This window comes from Rattus norvegicus, chromosome 11 (assembly GCF_036323735.1).
Source record: "Rattus norvegicus strain BN/NHsdMcwi chromosome 11, GRCr8, whole genome shotgun sequence".
In the NCBI taxonomy this organism is placed as follows: domain Eukaryota; kingdom Metazoa; phylum Chordata; class Mammalia; order Rodentia; family Muridae; genus Rattus; species Rattus norvegicus.
This window is the reverse complement of record NC_086029.1, coordinates 82,432,545-82,452,746: the sequence shown is the minus strand read 5'-3', so window position 1 is coordinate 82,452,746 and position 20,202 is coordinate 82,432,545. Positions and strand designations below refer to the sequence as shown.

Genomic DNA, 20,202 nt, shown 5'->3' with positions numbered 1-20,202 from the left:
TAGTGTTGTTGTGTATCACAGGCTGACATTGAATTCTCAATATGTCTTTCTGTCTGAGCCTTAAAGTTAAGAAAGCTGAATAAATTAATTAATACCTTTTCTTGAATAGTGACTCTATGCTCTGTCTTCCAGGGTGTGATTCATTACCATTTAATTCTGTCACATTTAAATGTAACCAATGGAAAGTCTGGTGAGGTAACATATACACTCTGTGAGTTCCAGGCCAGTCTAGGCTACATTCTGAGACTCTGTCTCAAACAAACAGAAAAGTAATCAAAGATCCAACTAGGAAATACCCTCACTGGATTGTCTTTGAGGGGCTAGAGAGGTGGCTCAGCAGTTAAAAGAGCAAGCACTGGCTGCTCTTCTAGAGGACTAGGTTTGATTACCCAGCATGCATGAAGCCTGGGTTCAATCCCTGGGGCTGCAAAGAAAGTAAAAATTAGGTTCTTTTTTTTTAAAGGGAGGAGGAGGAGAAAGGAGACTCCTGTAATATGCTCCCTGTCTTTCTTATCTCATTCACCTGACATGTCAAGGTAACCAGCAGATGTGATGCCCAGGCTCCTACAGCCGCTCACTTCATCCAGCATCAGGTTCATCCACGAGTTGGGTTTATACTTCTTCTAATCGAAATACTCCAAAATCACATCTGTCTCTCTTCTGTAGCACAGACATAGAAATACTTTATTCACATTATTAGGGATCAAGCTCCCAGGCGTTGTGCATGCTACACACCCATTCTATCCCTCAACTACTACTTAGGCCCAAGAACAATGTTAAAGTATCGCCAGGATCTATCATCTTTATAAGATTGAATTTAAAGTAATTTTCTTGTGCTTAGTTGTATTAGGATATCCAGGTTTCGCTGTAGTAGGCAGCTGGGCTCTGAAGGTGCCACATTGCCTTGGCTTTTGTTGATTGTGTTCTTATGCTGGCCATTAACCATCTGGTTGTCTCTGGATGATCCTGGTATAGCAGGCCTCTGATGGGCAGCCTTGGACTGGACAGTGGAACTCAGAGGTACAGACTGTAGCTCAGGGTAGCTGGGTATGCCCAGGAGGACTCAGATGGCAGGGGAGTTGGGGGTCTGGTAAGGGATCTAACCTATATGTTGCTGGTGCTGCAGGCATGTTGAAGGCAGGCACAGAGGTAACCAGACAGTCTAGAATGTATTTGATGCCCATGTTTGTGGAAAGATAAATAGTGGCTTACATAGTAAAACAATGTAGATTTAGATAAAGTATAAGTAAGATGTAACATGGAGACAAAACAGCACAAGGTAGATATATGTAACTTTTATTGAATTATGAAGCAAACACTGCTAGGACATAAACCTAAAATTACCAGTAGTTTTACTGTTGATTATTGAAAAATTTCCAATTATATTATTTTCTGAGATTATTCAGTGTGCGCAGTTGACTTCTGAAACTATTAGAAAATTAGGAATAGTTAGAAAATAACTTTAAAAAGGTTTGACAAACCTAGTGGAATAAACTTTTAAGACTATTATTTTGTGTGTATGTGTTATCAACTACCGTATACTATGTGCTTTCCCAACTCATGTTATTAAAGTCTAATATATCAACTTTAAAAAAAAAAAAAAAAGTATCGCCAGGATTTGTAATTACGATTGAAGGGGTATAGCTGTCGTTAGCTAGAGCTGTATACTTAGCAAGACCCATCTGTTGTATAAGCATATGTTTGATGGAAAATCTTATTTTAGGAGTGCAGCCTTTGGCATTCTTTCCTGTATTAGAATATCATATGCTTTAATTCAGAAACTCCTCTCTGCCTTCTTAATTCAGTAGGAACCCCACATCTTAAATATCAAAGTTGTAGCTTCTAAAATTTGTCCTTTGGGGCCTTACACCCTACAAAGTCTTTACATGTGCTCTCAACCAGTGAGAAACATGCTGAGTTGGGTGGAAAGAATGAACACAGGAGAATACATCTTGAAGTGTCTATCCGTCCTCCAGTTTATAAATAATACTACAGAATATTATGTTTCTACCATAAAATACAGAGGAAGACACAACACATTTGCATTTACATATTTATATGTAAGAGAGTAGTTTTTTGTTTATACACACATGAAGAAGCTTTCATTAAGCAGTCTTTCCTGTGGAAAACAGAGATAAAATGCAGCCTTCAGCTGCTCTGCTTAGGGCCTGGGTTTCCCCTTGACCAAAAGCTGTGGGTGTGTGATGGGGAGCCTCCCTCCCATTAACTCACTGCCACTTGATGTCACCCATACTCTTCATCATTTTGTGCCCACATACACACACGCAAAATCTTCAAAATCTTCATCTTTACACTGCACTCATTTGACCCCAGCCAGCACCAATTCCACGTGCACGTTCTCTCTGTTTCTCAAAAGCTTGGCCCTGAGAGGGCTCATCAAATGACCGTCTAGGCTAATGCCCAGCCTTTTCTGCACACTAAAGAAAGGCATGGCATCCTTCCATAGTGTCCTGGTCGGCTGTAGACACAGTTCATAACCACCAGCTTCGGGGAGATTCAGGCACCTTTATTTTTTTCTTGAATATTTTTAAAATTTATATTTTCTTAACTGTCTTTTATCCAGAAATCTAATACCATTAAAAATTACAATTCTCACACTTCTTGATTTTATTTCAGGTAGCATTTACAAATACTATTTATTTACTGAATAAGACAATGATTAAAAAAGTCCATTTTTGAATGGTAAATATTTATTTAATTAATTCTAATTTAGTGGTACCCTCAGTAAATACTAGAACAAGTTAACAAATTACTCATACTGTAGACCCCCAAGTATTCTTCTGGAATAGCAAAGAACATAGGGCTTTAATCTATGAGTATTAAGATTCTGTTGGGCTGGAGAGATGGCTCAGTGGTCAAGAGCACTGACTGCTCTTCCAGAGGTCCTGAGTTCAATTGCCAGCAGCCACATGGTGGCTCACAACCATCTGTAATGGGATCCAATGCCTTCTGGTGTGTCTGAAGACAACTACAGTGTACTTATATAATAAATAAATCTTTAAAAAAAAAGATTCTGTTGTATCCACAATAAAACATTCGCTATATAGTTTTAATAGGCTGTTCTGGTAGGTTTTTCTGGAGTATGCTGTCATACTTAAAAGCTGAAAATTAAAGATTTTTAAAAAATTTAATTTATATGAAACCAAATCTGCAGGATTCTGATTGATGTCACTGTGTCTATAGAGTTGGGGGGTTTTAATTTGCATGTTTGAATAGGTGACCCTTTATTGTTTATTGTTTCTTTGAGAAACAGGACTGTAGTCCAACCTAAGTAGAACTCACTCTGTCATACAGACTGACCTCAAGCTCACAATGATCTTCCTGCCTCGGCTTCTTGCATCTAGGGATTATGAGCATGGGCCTCCATGCTCAGTATGTAGATACAAGAAGATTCAGTCTTTCTGATACCTGTTAACTTGTTCCCAAAGTTACCTTTCACCCTCAAAGACATAAGGAAGGTTACCTGTGGTCTCCCTTCCAAAATACTTTTCAACTCTGACTTGTAGACTATTACATCTTTATACATATAGATTATTGACATTAACTTAATTTTTTTCCACATAGTTCTATGTTTCAGAGCTACAGAACGGTGCAGAATTTTTCAGGATAATACAATATACATCCTAGTTGTTGACTTTGCTACATTTACTTTCTTCCTCAAGCTTTATTTTCATCATTTGTGTTCTATGCTAAGGTAGTATTTAAAAACAAAAGAAAGGAAGGAAGGAGAAGAAAGAAAGAAAAGAGAAAGAAAGAACGAACCCTGGAAACTGACTAAAGTCAGAAATGATGTCTGTTTTTAGTATAATTATGAAACTGAGTGCATGTCAGTGTGTACTTGTATGCTGTGGTTTGGTACATCTTCAGAGGTTTCTTACTTCACAGTAAAGTGTCATATCATTTATCTGCAAGTTTAAGGAATTTTAGAATAAGTGGTGTCAAGCAAGGCTCTTAATTGTATTGGACTTTACTAAGGACTGGTGAGATGGTTTGGTCTGTAAAGTGTCACACAAGTGTCACGCCCACATAAAAATGTCAGGTTCGGGACAGTGCATACCAGGAATTCCAGCACTGGGGGAAGCAGAGACAGGAAGCTCTCTGGAGTGTGCTTGTCCAAACTGGAAACTGTAGATGCAGTGGAAAGCCCTGCCTCACAAACGTAGGACAGAGGCTGAAGAGATGGCTCAATAGTTAAGCATGTGTTGCCTCTTACAGAGGGTCAAGTTTGGGTCCCAACATCTACGTCATGTATGCTTGTGACTTTAGTTCCCAGAGGAGCCAACTTTTCTATCCTTCCTGGGTACCTACACACTTGTTCATTTTTACACACAGGCAGGGAGGCAGGCATGAATGCATACGTATACATACATACATACATACATACATACATACATACATACATACATACATACAATTAAATGTATTTTTCTAATGATAGGTAACAAATGAGGAAGACACCTAACATTGTCCTTTCTATACATGTACACACAAAAATCTTTAAGAGAAAAATATTTTAACTAGGAATAGTAATGTAGACCTATAAATTCCAGCCAGCTACTCCGAAGACTAAGGTAAGGTTTTGAATCAAAGTTTTCACATTAGTCTTAGACACATAGTAAAACTCCAAATTATAAACAAAAGAAAAAAAATTCTAGAAATCAGGACTCGATGCTAAAAAATATGTTTATATATATATTTATATATATGGCTTATATTATATTATATACATACATACTCACACACACACACACACACACACACACACATATATATATATATATATATGGCTTAGAGTTCAGTCTCCAGTAACAAAGACAATAACCTTCTGTACTTTGACAGAGTTGAGAAGAAAGAACGAGCCCGATTAAAAACAGTCAAATTCAATTCTAAAACAAGAGGAGATAAAGGGGTGAGTATACAAAATCTCTTACATTTCCATAATTTTTATTTTGGCTCTATTGTTAAAATGAGAAGACTTACATAATAATTAACTATAAACAGCTCTTGCCACAGATTAGAATAGTGTCATCACTAATTACAAAGTACCTATTCTGCAGACCTTTCAGATTATGTCATTTGATAGATTCTTAGTAACTTTGGGTCAATGTTATTTTTATAAATGATATGAATTTAGTTTTCAGTGGTGTAACTTAACTGTGTTTGTTGAGTTGATAATGTACACTTACAATCCCAAGCCACAGAGAAGCAGATAGGCAATGGAACAAGCCTGCTTGTAATTGCATGTATTATGGGGCAGCTAGTTTAATTAATTAACTATTATTACCTGCCTGGAGTGGTGGCACATGGCAGTTAGGAGACAGAGGCAGACAGATTTCTGTGAGCTTGAGGCCAGCCTGACTGCATAGTGAATCTCAGGGTATTGGGGTTCCATAGTAAGACCCTGTCATTAGAGAGGGTTGGTTGGATGTGTGGGGTTGGGGATGTTTTTTAATTTAAGTCATAGTGTAAGTTTACAAGTTGTTAAAGGTGAAGCCATGTAGAAAGGTCTTTGTTCTGTATCCCCTTTATAAATTTCTTACTAGAATCCAATTTTTGACATTAAGATCAACATGAAGCTATAAACAGGGAATAAAGAAAGTCAAAAGAAGTTGTATAGATAGTGGGGGAAATGTATCAAATTTCTTAAATATTTAGAGGTTTATTTTTTTTTCATTTAGTTTAAATCTGTTTGGATGTGTGAAAATACAACATGCTGATAGATCAGAAGGATAGTACAGGTTTCAGGTAGACGACTGTACAATTCCTCATTACCCATAGCCTCCTGCAGTGAAGTGTTCTTAAGTGAGCCTGAAGAAAGAACTTTTACACACGCTGTATTGAAATGGTTTTCATAATGTTTATATCTTTGGGGTTTTTTTTTTTTTTCTTTTTTTTTTTCAGAGCTGGGGACCGAACCCAGGGCCTTGCGCTTGCTAGACAAGTGCTCTACCGCTGAGCTAAATCCCCAACCCCTCTTTGGGGTTTTTTTTATCTAAAGCAGATTTTATAAGCTTTTCATTATACTTGAAGTAGACATTTATAGTCAGTTACTTCCTATATACTACCATCCCTGGACATCAGATGTCACCAAGCATCTAGTGCTTAAAGCTTTAGTACTCTAAAGAAATTAAGTCTGGATGAATTTAATATAATTCAATTTTTGAAAATGATAAATTTCTATAAAATTCAGAATCAAAATTACACCTTATAATCTGAAGTGATGTTTAAATTAGAAATTCTTATTGGAAGAAAAATCCAAAGTAAATACTCAGGATATTAAATAACAGTGTTTTCTGTACTTGTTTTATATGTGTATTTAAAAAGAAGTCAGTATAGTAAACTATCAGTGAATTGTAAAAAAAGGATGCATGTTTTAACTTTCCTTTCATTCTGTGAGAAGTTAACTTAATTAACGACATTTGAGTCTTAGTCTTTGTTTGTTGACTGTAACCGACTTTGTACACAGTCACTGTGTTCTAACACAGCACCAGAAGTCTGCATGGTACTGAGTGGGGTAAAAATACGCTTGCCATTGATACAGAACTGCATTTCTTTCCGTAATACTTTCCCTTCCTCCTTCCCTTTCCTTACATGACGATCTGCAGACTTTTTTTCAATACTGACCTTTAACATTTCAGCTCCTCATTAACATTTTTAGCACTCATTTGACTATTTTCGAAATGCTGCTTTCAGCATTTAATACACATAGAATTTGTGGCATTGTATCATTTCTTGTGTTTATTGCACTCTTACAACATGACATTAATGATACTAAAAAATTAAAGATAATAATTTTTATTGAAAATACAGAAAAACTAAAGGTTTTTCTAAAAAGCTCTTCAGTTTGTATTTTCCATACACTTTTTTTTTAACTGTTTGCTTATGCTACTTATATTTGCACTTTTACTAAGTTTTCCACCTGGGTGATATTAAATTAGTATAATTAATACATTTCTAAACTAACACACATCTTTCTATCCTGTATTAGTGTCCTTGAGATATCTCATTTTGGCTAACTGGGAAGATAACAGTAATCAAAGCATTTTAAACTTCATGTTCTTTGGTTGTGCTAGGAAGCTGACCCTGACCACTGTATGTCCAGTAAACAGGGTAGATAAATAACCTTTGTCAAAAATAAATAGAAATCAATTCTATCAAAAAATTGTAAGCTTAAGCCAGCGATTCTTATGCAAAAAAGAGAGATTACCTTTTTTCCCAGCTAAAACTTAAATTTTCTCCTTTCTAAAATTTAGACTCAGGCAAGTATTTTTTTTTTTCTTTCTTCTATTTTTCGGAGCTGGGGACCGAACCCAGGGCCTTGCGTTTGCTAGACAAGTGCTCTACCACTGAGCTAAATCCCCAACCTTCAGGCAGGTATTTTTAATCCCATGGTGCACTTGACAGCTTCTAAAGTAACTGCCGACCCAGGCTTTGTGCAGCCCTGCCCCTCTGCAGCACAGCCTTACCCCTTCTTCAGAGTTCTCTCTTCTGCTTCCTCCAGACCTTCATGTTCTGAGATAATCTGTTTGGTTTATGAATTTACTCATCAAACTTCACTTATAATAATTCCCTAAGTGTTCACACCGCATGGTTTATAAACAAGGACATACAGTACAGACTGGTGTTCGTGTGCTTCCAGTGACACACAGTAATGCCCACTTACCTGAGAAAAGTACATTTCAAGACTGTAGTGGGTTCCTGAAGCCATGGCTGGGACAAAACCCATATATGCTGCATTTCTCCTATAGATGCATGTCTGTGACAAATGTAATTTATAAATTAGCACATGCAATTAATAGTAACAGTGATTATAAGAATAGAATAGCCATTATTGCTACCCTTGTGCTTTGGGTTCATTAAATAAAATGATGTTTGCTTAAACATAAACGCATTGATACCAAGACAGTCAGTCTGATAACAAAGATGGCTACCCAGTCACTCCTGAGTCAGTAGGGTGTACAAAGTAGATGCACTGGGCAGAAAGACAATTCACATCCTGGGTAGGTTGGAGCCAGTGTAGCATAAGATTTCATCATGATACTCATATCAAGCTTTTAAAAATCATGCAGCTTAAAACTTGGGAATTGTTCGTTTCTGAGATAGTTCACTCTATTTCCAAGCCAGACTGACCAGCAGGAACTGAAGCCCTGAGAAGTAAATGGTGGATGGTAAAGGGCTGATGTAACATCTTCTGGCACAGAGCAACTTGGACAATCAAAGCACAGTTTCTGTCTTTGTGGCTAGTGACTTGGCTTAATGGTGAAGCGGGTGCCATCTCTAGCACTGCCTTCCATATATCCCCACTCCAGATTTTAAGGTCATTTCCGCTCAGAAAGCCCAGAACAAAAGAATTGCGCAGGGGCTCTTCCTCTGCAGTAAGTGTCATTGTCCTTTGTGCCTCACGAGCTCCAGTCAGTGACCACACAAATGTCTTTCCATGTGTATGTCACAGAGTTCAGCACTTACCTTTTTCTCTTGAAAAAAAAGAAACGCTTGTAATTAGGAACGTCCTCATAATTATTTAGGTTGGCTTTGTTAAGATTAGCTATTGTGTTAATTCATTGTAGCCACAAAGAAAGGCATAAAAGACAGTGTATAATTAGGACAAAGTAAAGTCAAGATTGCTGCTTGATATACGTAAAAGATAATGGAGCAGCAGTGTAACGTGAAAAATAGGGTGGTATCACCTATCTAGTACTCCACCTTGGAAATTTCCTAGAAAAATACAGTCATATAAATAAATATTAACTTGGTTTATACTATAATAGTAATCTGATTAACCCAACCCTTTTTAACATTTTTGTCAAGTAGCATTTATTCTTTAAGATAAAACTGAATGTGCTCTACAATTTTAATATTTACCATTTGCAAAATAATAGAATTATAAAACCTTATACAGAATTAGAAGTTAATTTTTCATGTGAGCAGTATAAAATTCATGCAAACTGCATGCAGTCTGTGGTCCCAGGAGTCAGCTTCCATAGCTGCTAGGCTGGGCCTTTGTGCACACAGAAGTAGACACCCCTTTGTTTTGCCCCTCCTTCTCTTCTTCAGCAGTCATTCAATGACAAGCGTAAAAAGAACCTCTTTTCCCGAAAATTTCCCTTCTACAAGAACAAGGACCAGAGTGAGCAGGAAACAAGTGATGCTGACCGTAAGTATGTGGATTCATTGGTCAACTGATAATAGAATGTAGAGGGACCTACTGCCCTGCAGTTGGCTGTTACCATGGAGACAGTTTCAAGAGCTGCAACAGGTTACTGATTCTCTTCACCAGGGAAATTTAATACACACAAATTAATTTGCATGCCAGTCTTAACTTTCTGGCACCTAGGATTTCTTGAACCACATATTTATCTGTTTATAACATAAAATAGATTCCTTGAAGTAAGGGTTCATAAAAGCACTTAACATTTACCCATTAAAGAATATGTCTGAGGAACATGAAGGTGCCTGGTTTGTAGGCATAGTACTGCCAGTTTCTGATACTATTAAGTCATCTGGAATCGCTCCATTTTATCTTTTTTCATCATTAAATATAGATAATGTAAAGTTTGCTTGTAAAATATCAAAATGGCCTGAAATTTTGCCTTCCTTTTCTAATTAACCCCTAAGCTCCAGTTTTCATCCTTTTTGTAGATACCATTTATAGTTGGTAGTTCATTCTCAACTTTGAAAAGTCTACAGCCATGCTTTGTAGGCTGTGTGTACCTGTAATGGTCTTGGAACTGTCTCTTGCTGTAGCACCAATTCTGTGCATCACTGACAACTATTTTCTTTGATTATCTTTTTATTGCTTGCTCTCTGGGGACTACTTTCTACAGGAGATCCCTGACGACATGGGATCAAAAGGCCTGAGTAAGTGATCAAAATACTCCCAAGTTATTTTTAGCCTCCTACCTATTCAGGGACATTTTGAGGTTCACAGCAGTGCCTTGCTGGCATGAGGAGGTGTGTGCTTTAGATGGCTTTCAGGCTTTCCATGTTAGAACAAGCTTGGGACTTTTACTTCTGTGACACCAGTTTGGTTTTCTCATGTTCCGCTTTTAGAATGCCACTTGAGAACCCAGTTATGTTTTGAATTTCATAATTTTTCTGGTAGTTACTTTTGCTAGACAATTTTTAAGTATAGACTTTCTAGGGCTGGAGAGATTAGCGGTTAAGAGCGCCTGACTGCTCTTCCAGAGGTCATGAGTTCAATTCCCAGCAACCACATGGTGGCTCACAACCACCTGTAAAGAGATCTGATGCCCTCTTCTGATGTATCTGAAGACAGCTACAGTGTACTTATATATAATAAATAAATAAATCTTTAAAAAAAAAAAGTATAGACTTTCTAGTATAAATTTCTTTTAAGTACAAATTTTTAAGTTTTTTTTAGTAATATCACCTGTCCATCTTAATATAATATAGATATGTACAGCTCTGGAGTTTTGTGTCTCCCTTTTAAAAACAAGTTTAAATCACTACAGTTAACTGATTAAGTGTCCCTCAGCCAAGAGGTTATTGATTTGGATTTGTTGTTCCTGTTTTTGCTGTTCTCAACTTTCAACTGATAGCGTCGTATAAAGATTTGTGGATTCTGATACATAGACAGACTCTTAATAACTGAGAAAGAGCTGAGCATGGCGGCAGGCGCCATGACCCCATCCCTGACAGGATGAGTACGAGGCCAGCCTGATTTGCTATGACATGCTGTTTTGAATTTGAATATTTTCTAATTGCTTAAGTTTGAAAAGTCATCAAAAATTACTAAGTTAATTTAGGTGATCTCTACTCGTAGAAATAAACATTCAGGCTAAATTTTTTTGTTAAATTGTTTATTTCATTTGACTTATTAAGCATTTTGAAAACTTTCTTGTAGTTTCATTGATAATTAGCTAGTTAACCTTCCAAGAATTATATCATTAAATAATAAACATTATATTACATTTTTTAGGTAGACACTTTTACTTTGATCTAAACACCATAGGCTGCAGTAAGCTGAAGAGAGTGGCCTTGGTGTAACATACCTCCACCGGGCAGGCTGTGCTCGCTCTGCTCTGGGCAGACTGTGCTCGTTCATGTTTGTGTTTTGTTAGTGGGGTGGGTAGGGAGATGGGAATGATCTGAGAGACCTTGAAGTAGGGGGAAAACATGATCAAAATATATTGTATGCAATTTTTTAATTAAAAATACAATTGGTAGTAACCACAGATTCCTATCACTAGCAGTACCTTCTTTTTAGTGTTTTACATTTTGGAAAAATTAATGAAAACCTTCAATAGCTAGAAAATATACCCCACAGATTACCAGGGCTCTGGGGTTTGTCTTGAGGTTGATATGTTTTAAAGGTTATATGAGTCAACTTGGAATCTTTGAATCTCATTGACACTGCTGTATGTAATTATGGATCCCATTTTTACAGGTATATATGACTATACCTTGCCCTGTGTCTCTAGTTGGAAATGAAAACTTCCTTAAGGAAAATTTATGAAAAATAACAGGTTATCAGGCAGTGTCACTTGGGTAAAGATTTAATTTTTTACACAGTATAACTCATTGAATTATGAGTACCTGCTTCATTTCACAGGACAGAAATTGAAAGAATTTATTAACTTGGCAACCTAAAGGTCAAGGTTTTATTCAGAAAATATTGAAGGAGCAGAAAAATACCAGTAGAATCCTAAAACTGGGTATGAAGGAGGTTATCACATAAGACAGATACATAAAGCATCGCGGGCTTCTTGTTATGATAGAGGGAATTCTGGAAGAAGGGTGCAGCAGGACATTACTGACACTTCCCTAGTGTCTAAGCTGACTCAAAGTCAGACCAAAGGCGATAGAACTCAGTAAGAGGTAGGCGGGTGCTCAGAAGGAAAGTGATAACACAGTTTGAAAACATTTGTTTTCTGTTTTTACAATTGTATAAAGTAACTCAAAAACTTCCTCCATATAGCCACAGAGGTTTCTTGTATCTGTTTACTTTCCTCTTATGTAAACAGAGTTGTGCAAAGCTCTCAAGTGCCAAAGCCACACTTGTACTTGTGTTACAAATAGTTGCTTGGGATTGGCAATGTAGGATTTGGGGGGAAAAAGAATAAATATGCATACCTACTCAGAAGGGAATGTTTGAGAAGATAGGTAAAATGTGGTTACATTTGAAATAATTGTGTTCACCAGGCATCTTAAAAATACAAGAGGTGGGAAAGAGAGGAGAAAGAGGAGGCGGCGATGGGAAAGAGAGAAGATTTAGAGAATACTTGTTCCTAGAGTAAGGGTCAATGTGGGGTCTTAAATTTGCATCAGGTACCTCACACAGAGCCCTAGACCTGGAAGAATATATCTTCATCAAGTACATGTTTCTTATGATCAGTAAGAAACCGACTGTCTACTAGATAACTGGACAAGGGATAATACAAGTATGCTGCCTTTCTGATACTGACAACAACAACAACAGAACCCTACGATAGTCAGCTTTAAAGACAAATGTTCATTTTTACTCCGCTTATAAGTTCCATCCGTGATCCCTTGGCCTGTTGTTTGGAAGACTTGTGGTGAGGCAGCATATCATTGTACAATGAGTAGTTCAATGAGATGTTCACCTATTAGTGCCAGAAAGTTCAGAAAAGGCCTGGAAAAGGCAAGGGTCCTACTGTACTCTTGAAGATCACACCTTCAGTGACCTAAAGCTGCCCCCTAGGCTGCACTTCTGATGTATCTACTAACTTCTGATTGCACCAAGCTGGAGCCAGGTCCTTAATTCTGAACCTTTAGGAGAAGACACAAGTGCAGCCCTAGCCATTCTCATAAGTAGATACAACAAGCATGTGTGTATACTCAAGAATACTGTTTCCACAGTAGTCAGCATATACAAAGTAATGTGTTTTACCTTTTTCTGGAGACACATTCGTGATGGAAGCATTCTGTAGAGTAACTTTTTAATGCGCTGTGAGTACAACGATAAATTAATGCATCTTTTCTCAAAAAAATCTCTCTCTTGACTCATTAAATCCACTTCAAGGAGATTATCCTCAGGATATAATTGGAGATGGAGATAAATTTTATCATTCTTTAGAAGCAAAAGCAAAAAAGGGGGAGATTGAAGCCATTCTGGAGTGTCTTAATTTGGAAATGGTTAGTGAAATATAATTTATCCGTATAGAATTATAGGGCATTTGCAAGTCATAATAAGAACCAGGCATGGTGGCCCATGCCTGTAACCTAGCCCTGGGAAGACAGAAGAAGCAAGAGCATCACAGGCCTGAGGAGATCAGCCTGGCCCACACACAAGGTATAGACAATGCTCACAGTACACACAGCAAATAAGGATGAATAACATTTCAGATATGCAAACAAAATGTGCTTGGCACTTTGAAATAATGTTTTGAATACTCTTGTGCCCGTCTTTTGATATTCAGATATATGCCTTTCTTTTGGGGAATGTATAGGAAGGGGAGAACTTTGTAGGTCGTGCATATGTATTTGTTGAGCTCTACAGAGTCGTCTCTCCATGTGCATGGTCTCCATATCTATGAGTTGAACCAACTGCAGATTGAAAATATTTAGGGAGAAACTTGAATTTGCAAAGCACTGCAGTAAATGAACAGACATGAAGTAATGGCATCTCCTGCAGTGTCTGCATTTCACAGATTCTCGGGCTTTCCAAGACACTTTATTTACCAATACTCACCTCACAACCTCCAGCGGCACACTGAGCTGGCTTTAATTCCCTTCTCATACTCTGAACAACACAGCATAACCATCATTTGCACTATATTGGGTATTATAGAAGCAGAAAATGATCAAAATATATGGGGGCTGCTTTGTGCCTACCTACAGCATTCAGGACCTTAGAGGCTCCATGAGATGGCGTTTAAGGACAGACTTGGCTGCCTGTTACAGGCCAGCCTGCACTCCGTGAGGCTCTATCTAGGAAGGAAAGAACTTGGAGAGCAGGAAATACATGCGAATCCTCCAAGTTCCATGAAGGGACAGTCACATCTCACACTTCAACACACCTCAGCGGAGTCCAGGAACCAGCCTTCCTTGGATATCTAGGGATCGTGGCTCTGGCAAATAATTTTCTAGAGTGTCTTTATCCACATGCCTAACCCCAGTAGATGGCTCTGGCTGCTTCGTATCCTTGCCTTCCCTTTGACATCCGGTTTAAACCCTTTTGAATCTATGTACCAGCTGTCTAGCTTCCTTTGATAATTGTATTCAAGGTTTTGTTTTGTTTTTATTCAGGCAGAGCTGGGGCTTGGACCCAGGCACTTAGTTAAGCAAGCACAGTACCACGGAGCTGTACCCCAGCCCCAGCCCCAAAGTAGAGGAGAGGTACTTTACCTTCCTTTCTTGTAAGCTCAAGCAGTACCAGTGCCTATCCTAGTCTGAGGCCCACCCTACCCTCTGAGTGTAGCAAGGCTTTATTATAGAGAAACCACATACAGAAAATGTGAAGAACACAGAAGTTTGTTACAGTGTACCTTTTGGCAGTTTTAAAGAGCTTGAGGTGAGTAAGTAAAATATAAAATAGAGAATAGTAACATTTTATTGTGCGGTGTGTCAGATGTGTTGAATGGTAGGACAGTAAACATAAACCCTGCAGTATTCATTCCTTACTTCACAGTCACCAGCTCAGCAGTAATCACTCCTGTCTCTCACTGCAAAACAGGATAGGTAAAAGGTGATATAAATGAGGACCTATAGAAGTAACGTTGTAAAAACAGTTAAAGCAAACTGAAATGTCTAAATAACAGGTGAATTGGAATTTATAAGTTAAACTGAATAGCATTTGGGAATTTCAAATGATTGTATTGTATTATACTAACATGACAAAAAATTGGGAGGGGGCTGAAGAGCTAGCTCAGTGGTTAAGCAGTTGCCCCCACAACTATAAGAAGCATGGTTCGAACCCCAGGACCCATGTAACTGTTGGGTGGGTATGGCAGCCTGCCTGTAATTCCAACCTCTAAAGGCAAAAACAGGGTCCCCAGGGCAAGCAAGAGGGACCAGCAGTGTCAGTGTGCTGTAGGTCTGATCTCACACTGAACAGGCAGAAGAGCATCCACTTGGGGCCTCCACATGCATACACAGCCACACACATGTAAAACATGCATATGCACACAGAAAAGTGGAAAAAGGAAAAGATTAATGTAAACTTTACCTGTTTTTACATGTGCTTGTCAATTCTATTTCTAATTTTTAGATATAATTATTTTGTTGAAGTTTCTTAAATTGTAAAAAAAAAAAAAAGTCATTACAAATTCCTCTTTTATTCCCTGGCAGTTTTTTACATATATACATTTTCACCCCATCATCTTCTCTGATCCCACTGAACCCTTTTTTCTTCCCACAAGTCTCTCTTTCATAGTCTTTTGTTCCCTTTTTACAACCCATTGACTTTATTAGGGTTCCTTGAACATGGGGGGAGAGGGGTCATTTGGTAGGTAACTTGCAATAACTTTCCCTCCCCTAATTCTGTTTTAAAAGTTGTAAGTGCTTTATTTAAAATGTAAACTGTGACTAAAGAGACATCTGCATTCTTAAGGCTGGGAAACAAAGTGTTTTTCTCACAAACATGGGGACCTGATGTTTAAGAGGAAACAAGGAAAAACAAAACAAAGAAGGCCTAATGAGATGAAGTAACCCTAGTCCTTAGGAGTAAAAGTGGGGAACTCATCAGACGTGGCTGGTCTTACCCAGTCAGTGAGCTCCAGGCTTAGTGGAAAACCATCTCAGAAATAAGATGGGGAGCTGGCGGAAGACACTTGCTGCTGACCACTGGCCTCGCACACGCATGAACATGCACAGTGGTTTTTAGAGAATCTCCGGTTTATTTCTCATTCTCATGAGGTCTGTTCTGCCTTCTAACAGAGGTGTCGATTTCCAGAACAGGCGCAACCAACCTTAGCCTCAACACCTTCCTCCCTGAAATGTTGTTGTTCTTCCCTTCTCCCTAACATTAGAAAATTGGGTTTCCCTCTGTCCTTGAAAGTTTTCCTTTTTCCTTTTTTTCTGAATGAAATTTTTTGCTCTTTTATTCAAGGAAGATAATTATTGAGAGATGAGTGAGTGCCTGTTTCTCATGATCAAGTTAGTGAAATGGGGCCACTTTTGACCAGGTTAGGCAGCTTTTTACTAATATGTATTGGGGGAGTTGCTTTGTTGTCAAAGGGTAGTTGCTAAGGAATTGTGACCTGTTAGAACGGAGCCTCACTCAGCATCTCCGGTTCCCTTGTCATGACTTTTTTGAGACAGTTTGTATCTACAGAGCTTTGGATGGCCTCTGAAACCTAGGCCTGAGAGGAAAGATGTTCTGGTAAGACCCGACCAGTTTGTAAATCACAAAAGCACCTTTTCCAGCAGGAAGCAAGCAAGCGCATTGAAGCCCTTGGGTACCAACTCTATTTCTCTTTGGAGATTTTATGTGTATGTTTGGAATGATACAAGATTACATTGTATCTGTGCCACACTCTACCTGGATTTTTGCTGAGAATTTTGTTCATAAGCTATATTGGAAACAAAAGGCATTTTCTTTTACTACAGGCATTTTCCCATGGCAATTCATGTTAATTTAGTTGAAAAATTAATTTTTTCATAGAAAATCTAAAATGTTTTGTAAAAATTCTGTGGGTATATTTGGTTTATATGTCAACATTTATAATACCATCTTGTTTAATTTTGATAATTTGCTTTTATCAGCTTTTAAGTTCATGACACTGTTTTCTTTATTTTCTTTTCATTTTCCTTCAATTTCAGAGCACGTAACTTCTAATGCCAGCGATAGCGAAAGTAGTTACCGTAAGTGTTTGATGCTACTTGTTCTTTTGTTAAGTATTACGGAGTAGCTTTTTCCTAAATGATACACTCTAAAAACTATTGACTCAGATTCCTAAAAGTGTTAAACCAGGATGAGGTAGGTAAGATTATAGACTTGAAAGGGGTAATCACCGAAGGCTGAGAATCTCTAACCCAAAGCCCAAACAAAGTTTAAGCCACAGTATGATGATGTAAAGGCTTCAGGTCTTGTAACATTTAATATTTCAAATTTTTCAGTTCAGCATTCTTCAGCCAGGGATGGCGGTGTAGATATTTTTAAATGCATAAAACTCTAAATCTGAAACATTTTTGCTGTAAGCATTTTGGCTAAAGGGTCCTCCAATTCCACATACGGAAAGGTTAATTTCAAGGTTTAAATTAAAACAAACCTACTTACCAACTTATTTTTGTATACTATATTTAGTATATGGATTCATGTGTACCTTATAAAAAGTAAATATTTGTTGGGGAATAAACTGTATTTTCCTATTTTCTTTAGTAATTTTGTTTTCTAATATAAACACTGAAAGGATATTTTTTTAGTAACACTAAATCATTATTAGTTTATTTTCTTTTTATTCTATGCAACCATTGCTCAAAAAGCAGTACAGTTTATTCCCTTGATGCTTAGCGTTATGTTCTTGATATTAATTAAACTGTACAGAACAGGGCATGGAAAGAGGGAAGAGCATGTGAATACCAATTGTAGCAACTTAAAAATTAAAACTGTTTTCTTAACTTTTTTTACTGCTGTCTAAAATGAAAGTAATCTTGATTACAGATGAATATGGCTGCTCAAAAGGTTAATAATCCTGTTACAAGTCCCAGATATTTCATGTTGGCAATATATACTTTTAATCCTCATTCATTTGTTGGATATTTTCTCTACATGATAGCTATGTGAGGAAGAGTGGGGGATAATTTCTTTCATTTCAGCATTTTATTTGCTTATAACCAGAATCCACTGTAGATAGTTGGGTGGCGGCCTAGAACACAAAGAGGTCATGAAAGTATATACTGTCTCCTCTCACCGTCTGCATGTTCCTCAGTTGTGGAGTCTCCAGCTGCATGTTTCTGTAGTTTGTAAACCACATTTCTATCAGTAGTTTTGTTTTGTTTTGTTTGTTTTGTGAGACACTAAGTGTGTAGCCCTGGCTGTCCTGGAGTTCTCCATTGAGCAGGCTGGACTCAAACTCAGAGATCCACCTGCCTCGACCTCCTTCCAAGTGCTAGGATTAAAGGCCTGAGCCACCATGATACATTAGTGATTTAAAAAACAAAAACAGACAGACAGGCAAAGCAGCCCATGAAGCAAAGACAGCTGTCTGTGCCACGGTTACAGACCCAGCACCAACAGCTGCTCGCTTAGGGATGTGCAGGAACCTTCCCAGCCCCACGGTAGTAGAGTTATTACACACGTGATAAAGAGAACCTTTTCTGTAGTACATGTTCAAAGCACAGTTTCAGATCTTTTCATGTTGATGGTTTGTTTTTTCATAATATTTCCAAAGTTCCTTTAACTTAAGACGCTTTAACTTCTGAAGTGCTTTTGTGATCAAAACAAAATTGTAAATAAATACAGCTTTAAATAAATATACTCAATTGGAACAGAAACAGTATCTTCAGCAACCTACTAGGTTTTTCTGATTTTTTTATTTTATTTTTTTTAAAGCAGAGTCTCACTACATGGTCCAGGCCAACCTCAAAATGCCAGTCCTCTTGCCTGAGACTCACGTGCTGGAATGTTAAGCAAGCAGCCCCACATCCAGCCATTTATAGTAAAGTTTTTTCGAGCCTAAATGAAGGGGGGGGGTTGTTGGTTTGGTTTTTTGCCATTGGGAGACAGATTTGTTGTTTGTTTTTTAAAGTACTAGGGATCAAACTCAGGCAGCTTGCTAGTAAGTTAAATCTCCAGCCAGAAGTGAAGATTTTAATGGATTTGGTGATGTATAAATAAGCACATAATAACATTAACTTATGGAAAAATAGTATATTTGTCTTATATTAAATTTACCTTTATGGTTTAATAGTTTCCCCTTGTGTTCTAAGTCTTGCCAGGGATATCTCTGACATAAGTACCTTCTGTGTACTATGTTTATTTCTCGGAAAGTCCTAATGTCTTACACATGAAGAATAGATGAGTCCTAATGTCTTACACATGAGGAATAGATGAGTTTGTGGAGCAGGTTGCATTGGCATTAGCTCTCTTTACAGATTTCTTCCTTGCTTTAACTTTCCAATAGGTGGTCAAGAAGAATATGTTTTATCGTATGAGCCGGTGAATCAGCAAGAAGGTTTGTGAAGTTTGTTGATATTTTATCACCTTATTAAAAGGTCTATTTCAGGGCCAGTGAGATGGCTCAGTGGATAAGAGTACTTACTGCCAAACCTGATGACCTCGGTTCTGACCCTAGAAATGACATTGTAAAAAGAGAGAACCAACTCCCACAAGTTATCCTCTGACCTACACACACACACACACACACCATGTCACACACAGGAAAGTTAATTATTATAAATAAATTAATGCAAAATAAAAATAAATATGCTTAGTTTGAAAAATTAGACTATTAAATGCAAAAATATTACATCAGAATTATGCTGTTTTTAACTATGTATGTAGAAAATTTCTATATAAATATTAAACCTGTAGAATATTAGAACCAAGTCATTTTATGTTGGCTGAGTTTTACTGGTATTGTGTCCCAAGATCCTGTGTCTACCTTTCCATCCCTCCCACCACAGCACTGGTCCGACTCTTCCCAGTGATCTCCCTCCTTCAGCATGACCCACTGCACTTGTGGGGCAGCTCATTCTAGATCACAGTGGCATCGATCACATCCCTTCCTGTGCCCAGTTGTTTTTGTCTCCTTTGCTCTGCTTGCTTGTTTTTAACTTCAGAAACCATCGATACAATATACTTTGTTTTCTAGTTATAATGAGGTATTAGCAATCTATTAAAATGTCTAAGATGCTAAGTATAACTTGACTTCCAAGATTTTAATAAGGATTTTTTTACAAAGTAGTACTTAGTTGAGAACATGATATAGAGAAAGAATAAAGAAGAGATTCTAAATAACAGTTCAGAATGGTTTTGTTCTCTGCTGAAATACACTGCTTGTAAAGTGTTTATTCTTCTTAATATGTTTACTTTTGTAGTTAATTATACCCGACCAGTCATCATATTAGGACCTATGAAAGACAGAGTAAATGATGACTTAATCTCAGAATTTCCTGACAAATTTGGATCCTGTGTCCCTCGTGAGTAACCCAAAACTATTTAACATTTTCTGTCACTGTGTTTGCTAGAAGTGAATGTAACTGCTTTAAAGATTACAGTTAATTGTTTTATTATTTCTCCTTCCTCAATATTCTCTT

At 37.5% G+C, this 20,202-nt stretch overlaps 1 protein-coding gene and 1 long non-coding RNA gene across 32 annotated transcripts in view; one reads left to right on the top strand and one right to left on the bottom strand.

Annotated features, from left to right (window-relative positions):
- Positions 1-9,033, bottom strand: part of LOC134481091 (uncharacterized) — an 84,790-nt gene extending 75,757 nt beyond the window's left edge. The window contains exon 1 of the long non-coding RNA XR_010056311.1: positions 7,685-9,033. This is a non-coding gene — a long non-coding RNA (uncharacterized LOC134481091). The remainder of the gene's footprint in view (positions 1-7,684) is intronic.
- The window catches only part of Dlg1 (discs large MAGUK scaffold protein 1), a 190,945-nt gene that overhangs the window by 155,051 nt on the left and 15,692 nt on the right, over positions 1-20,202 (top strand). For 6 of the 31 annotated variants that reach the window (XM_063270299.1, XM_039088017.2, XM_039088006.2 and 3 more), the window contains 6 exons: positions 4,861-4,930; positions 9,076-9,175; positions 16,765-16,806; positions 17,591-17,626; positions 19,068-19,118; positions 19,984-20,085. In XM_063270299.1, the coding sequence (XP_063126369.1) occupies positions 4,861-4,930; positions 9,076-9,175; positions 16,765-16,806; positions 17,591-17,626; positions 19,068-19,118; positions 19,984-20,085 (401 nt within the window). Of the gene's footprint in view, positions 1-4,860; positions 4,931-9,075; positions 9,176-9,845; positions 9,880-16,764; positions 16,807-17,590; positions 17,627-19,067; positions 19,119-19,983; positions 20,086-20,202 lie in introns of those variants that run through there. The other 25 variants (XM_039088014.2, XM_039088007.2, XM_063270302.1 and 22 more) reach the window with 11 other exon arrangements.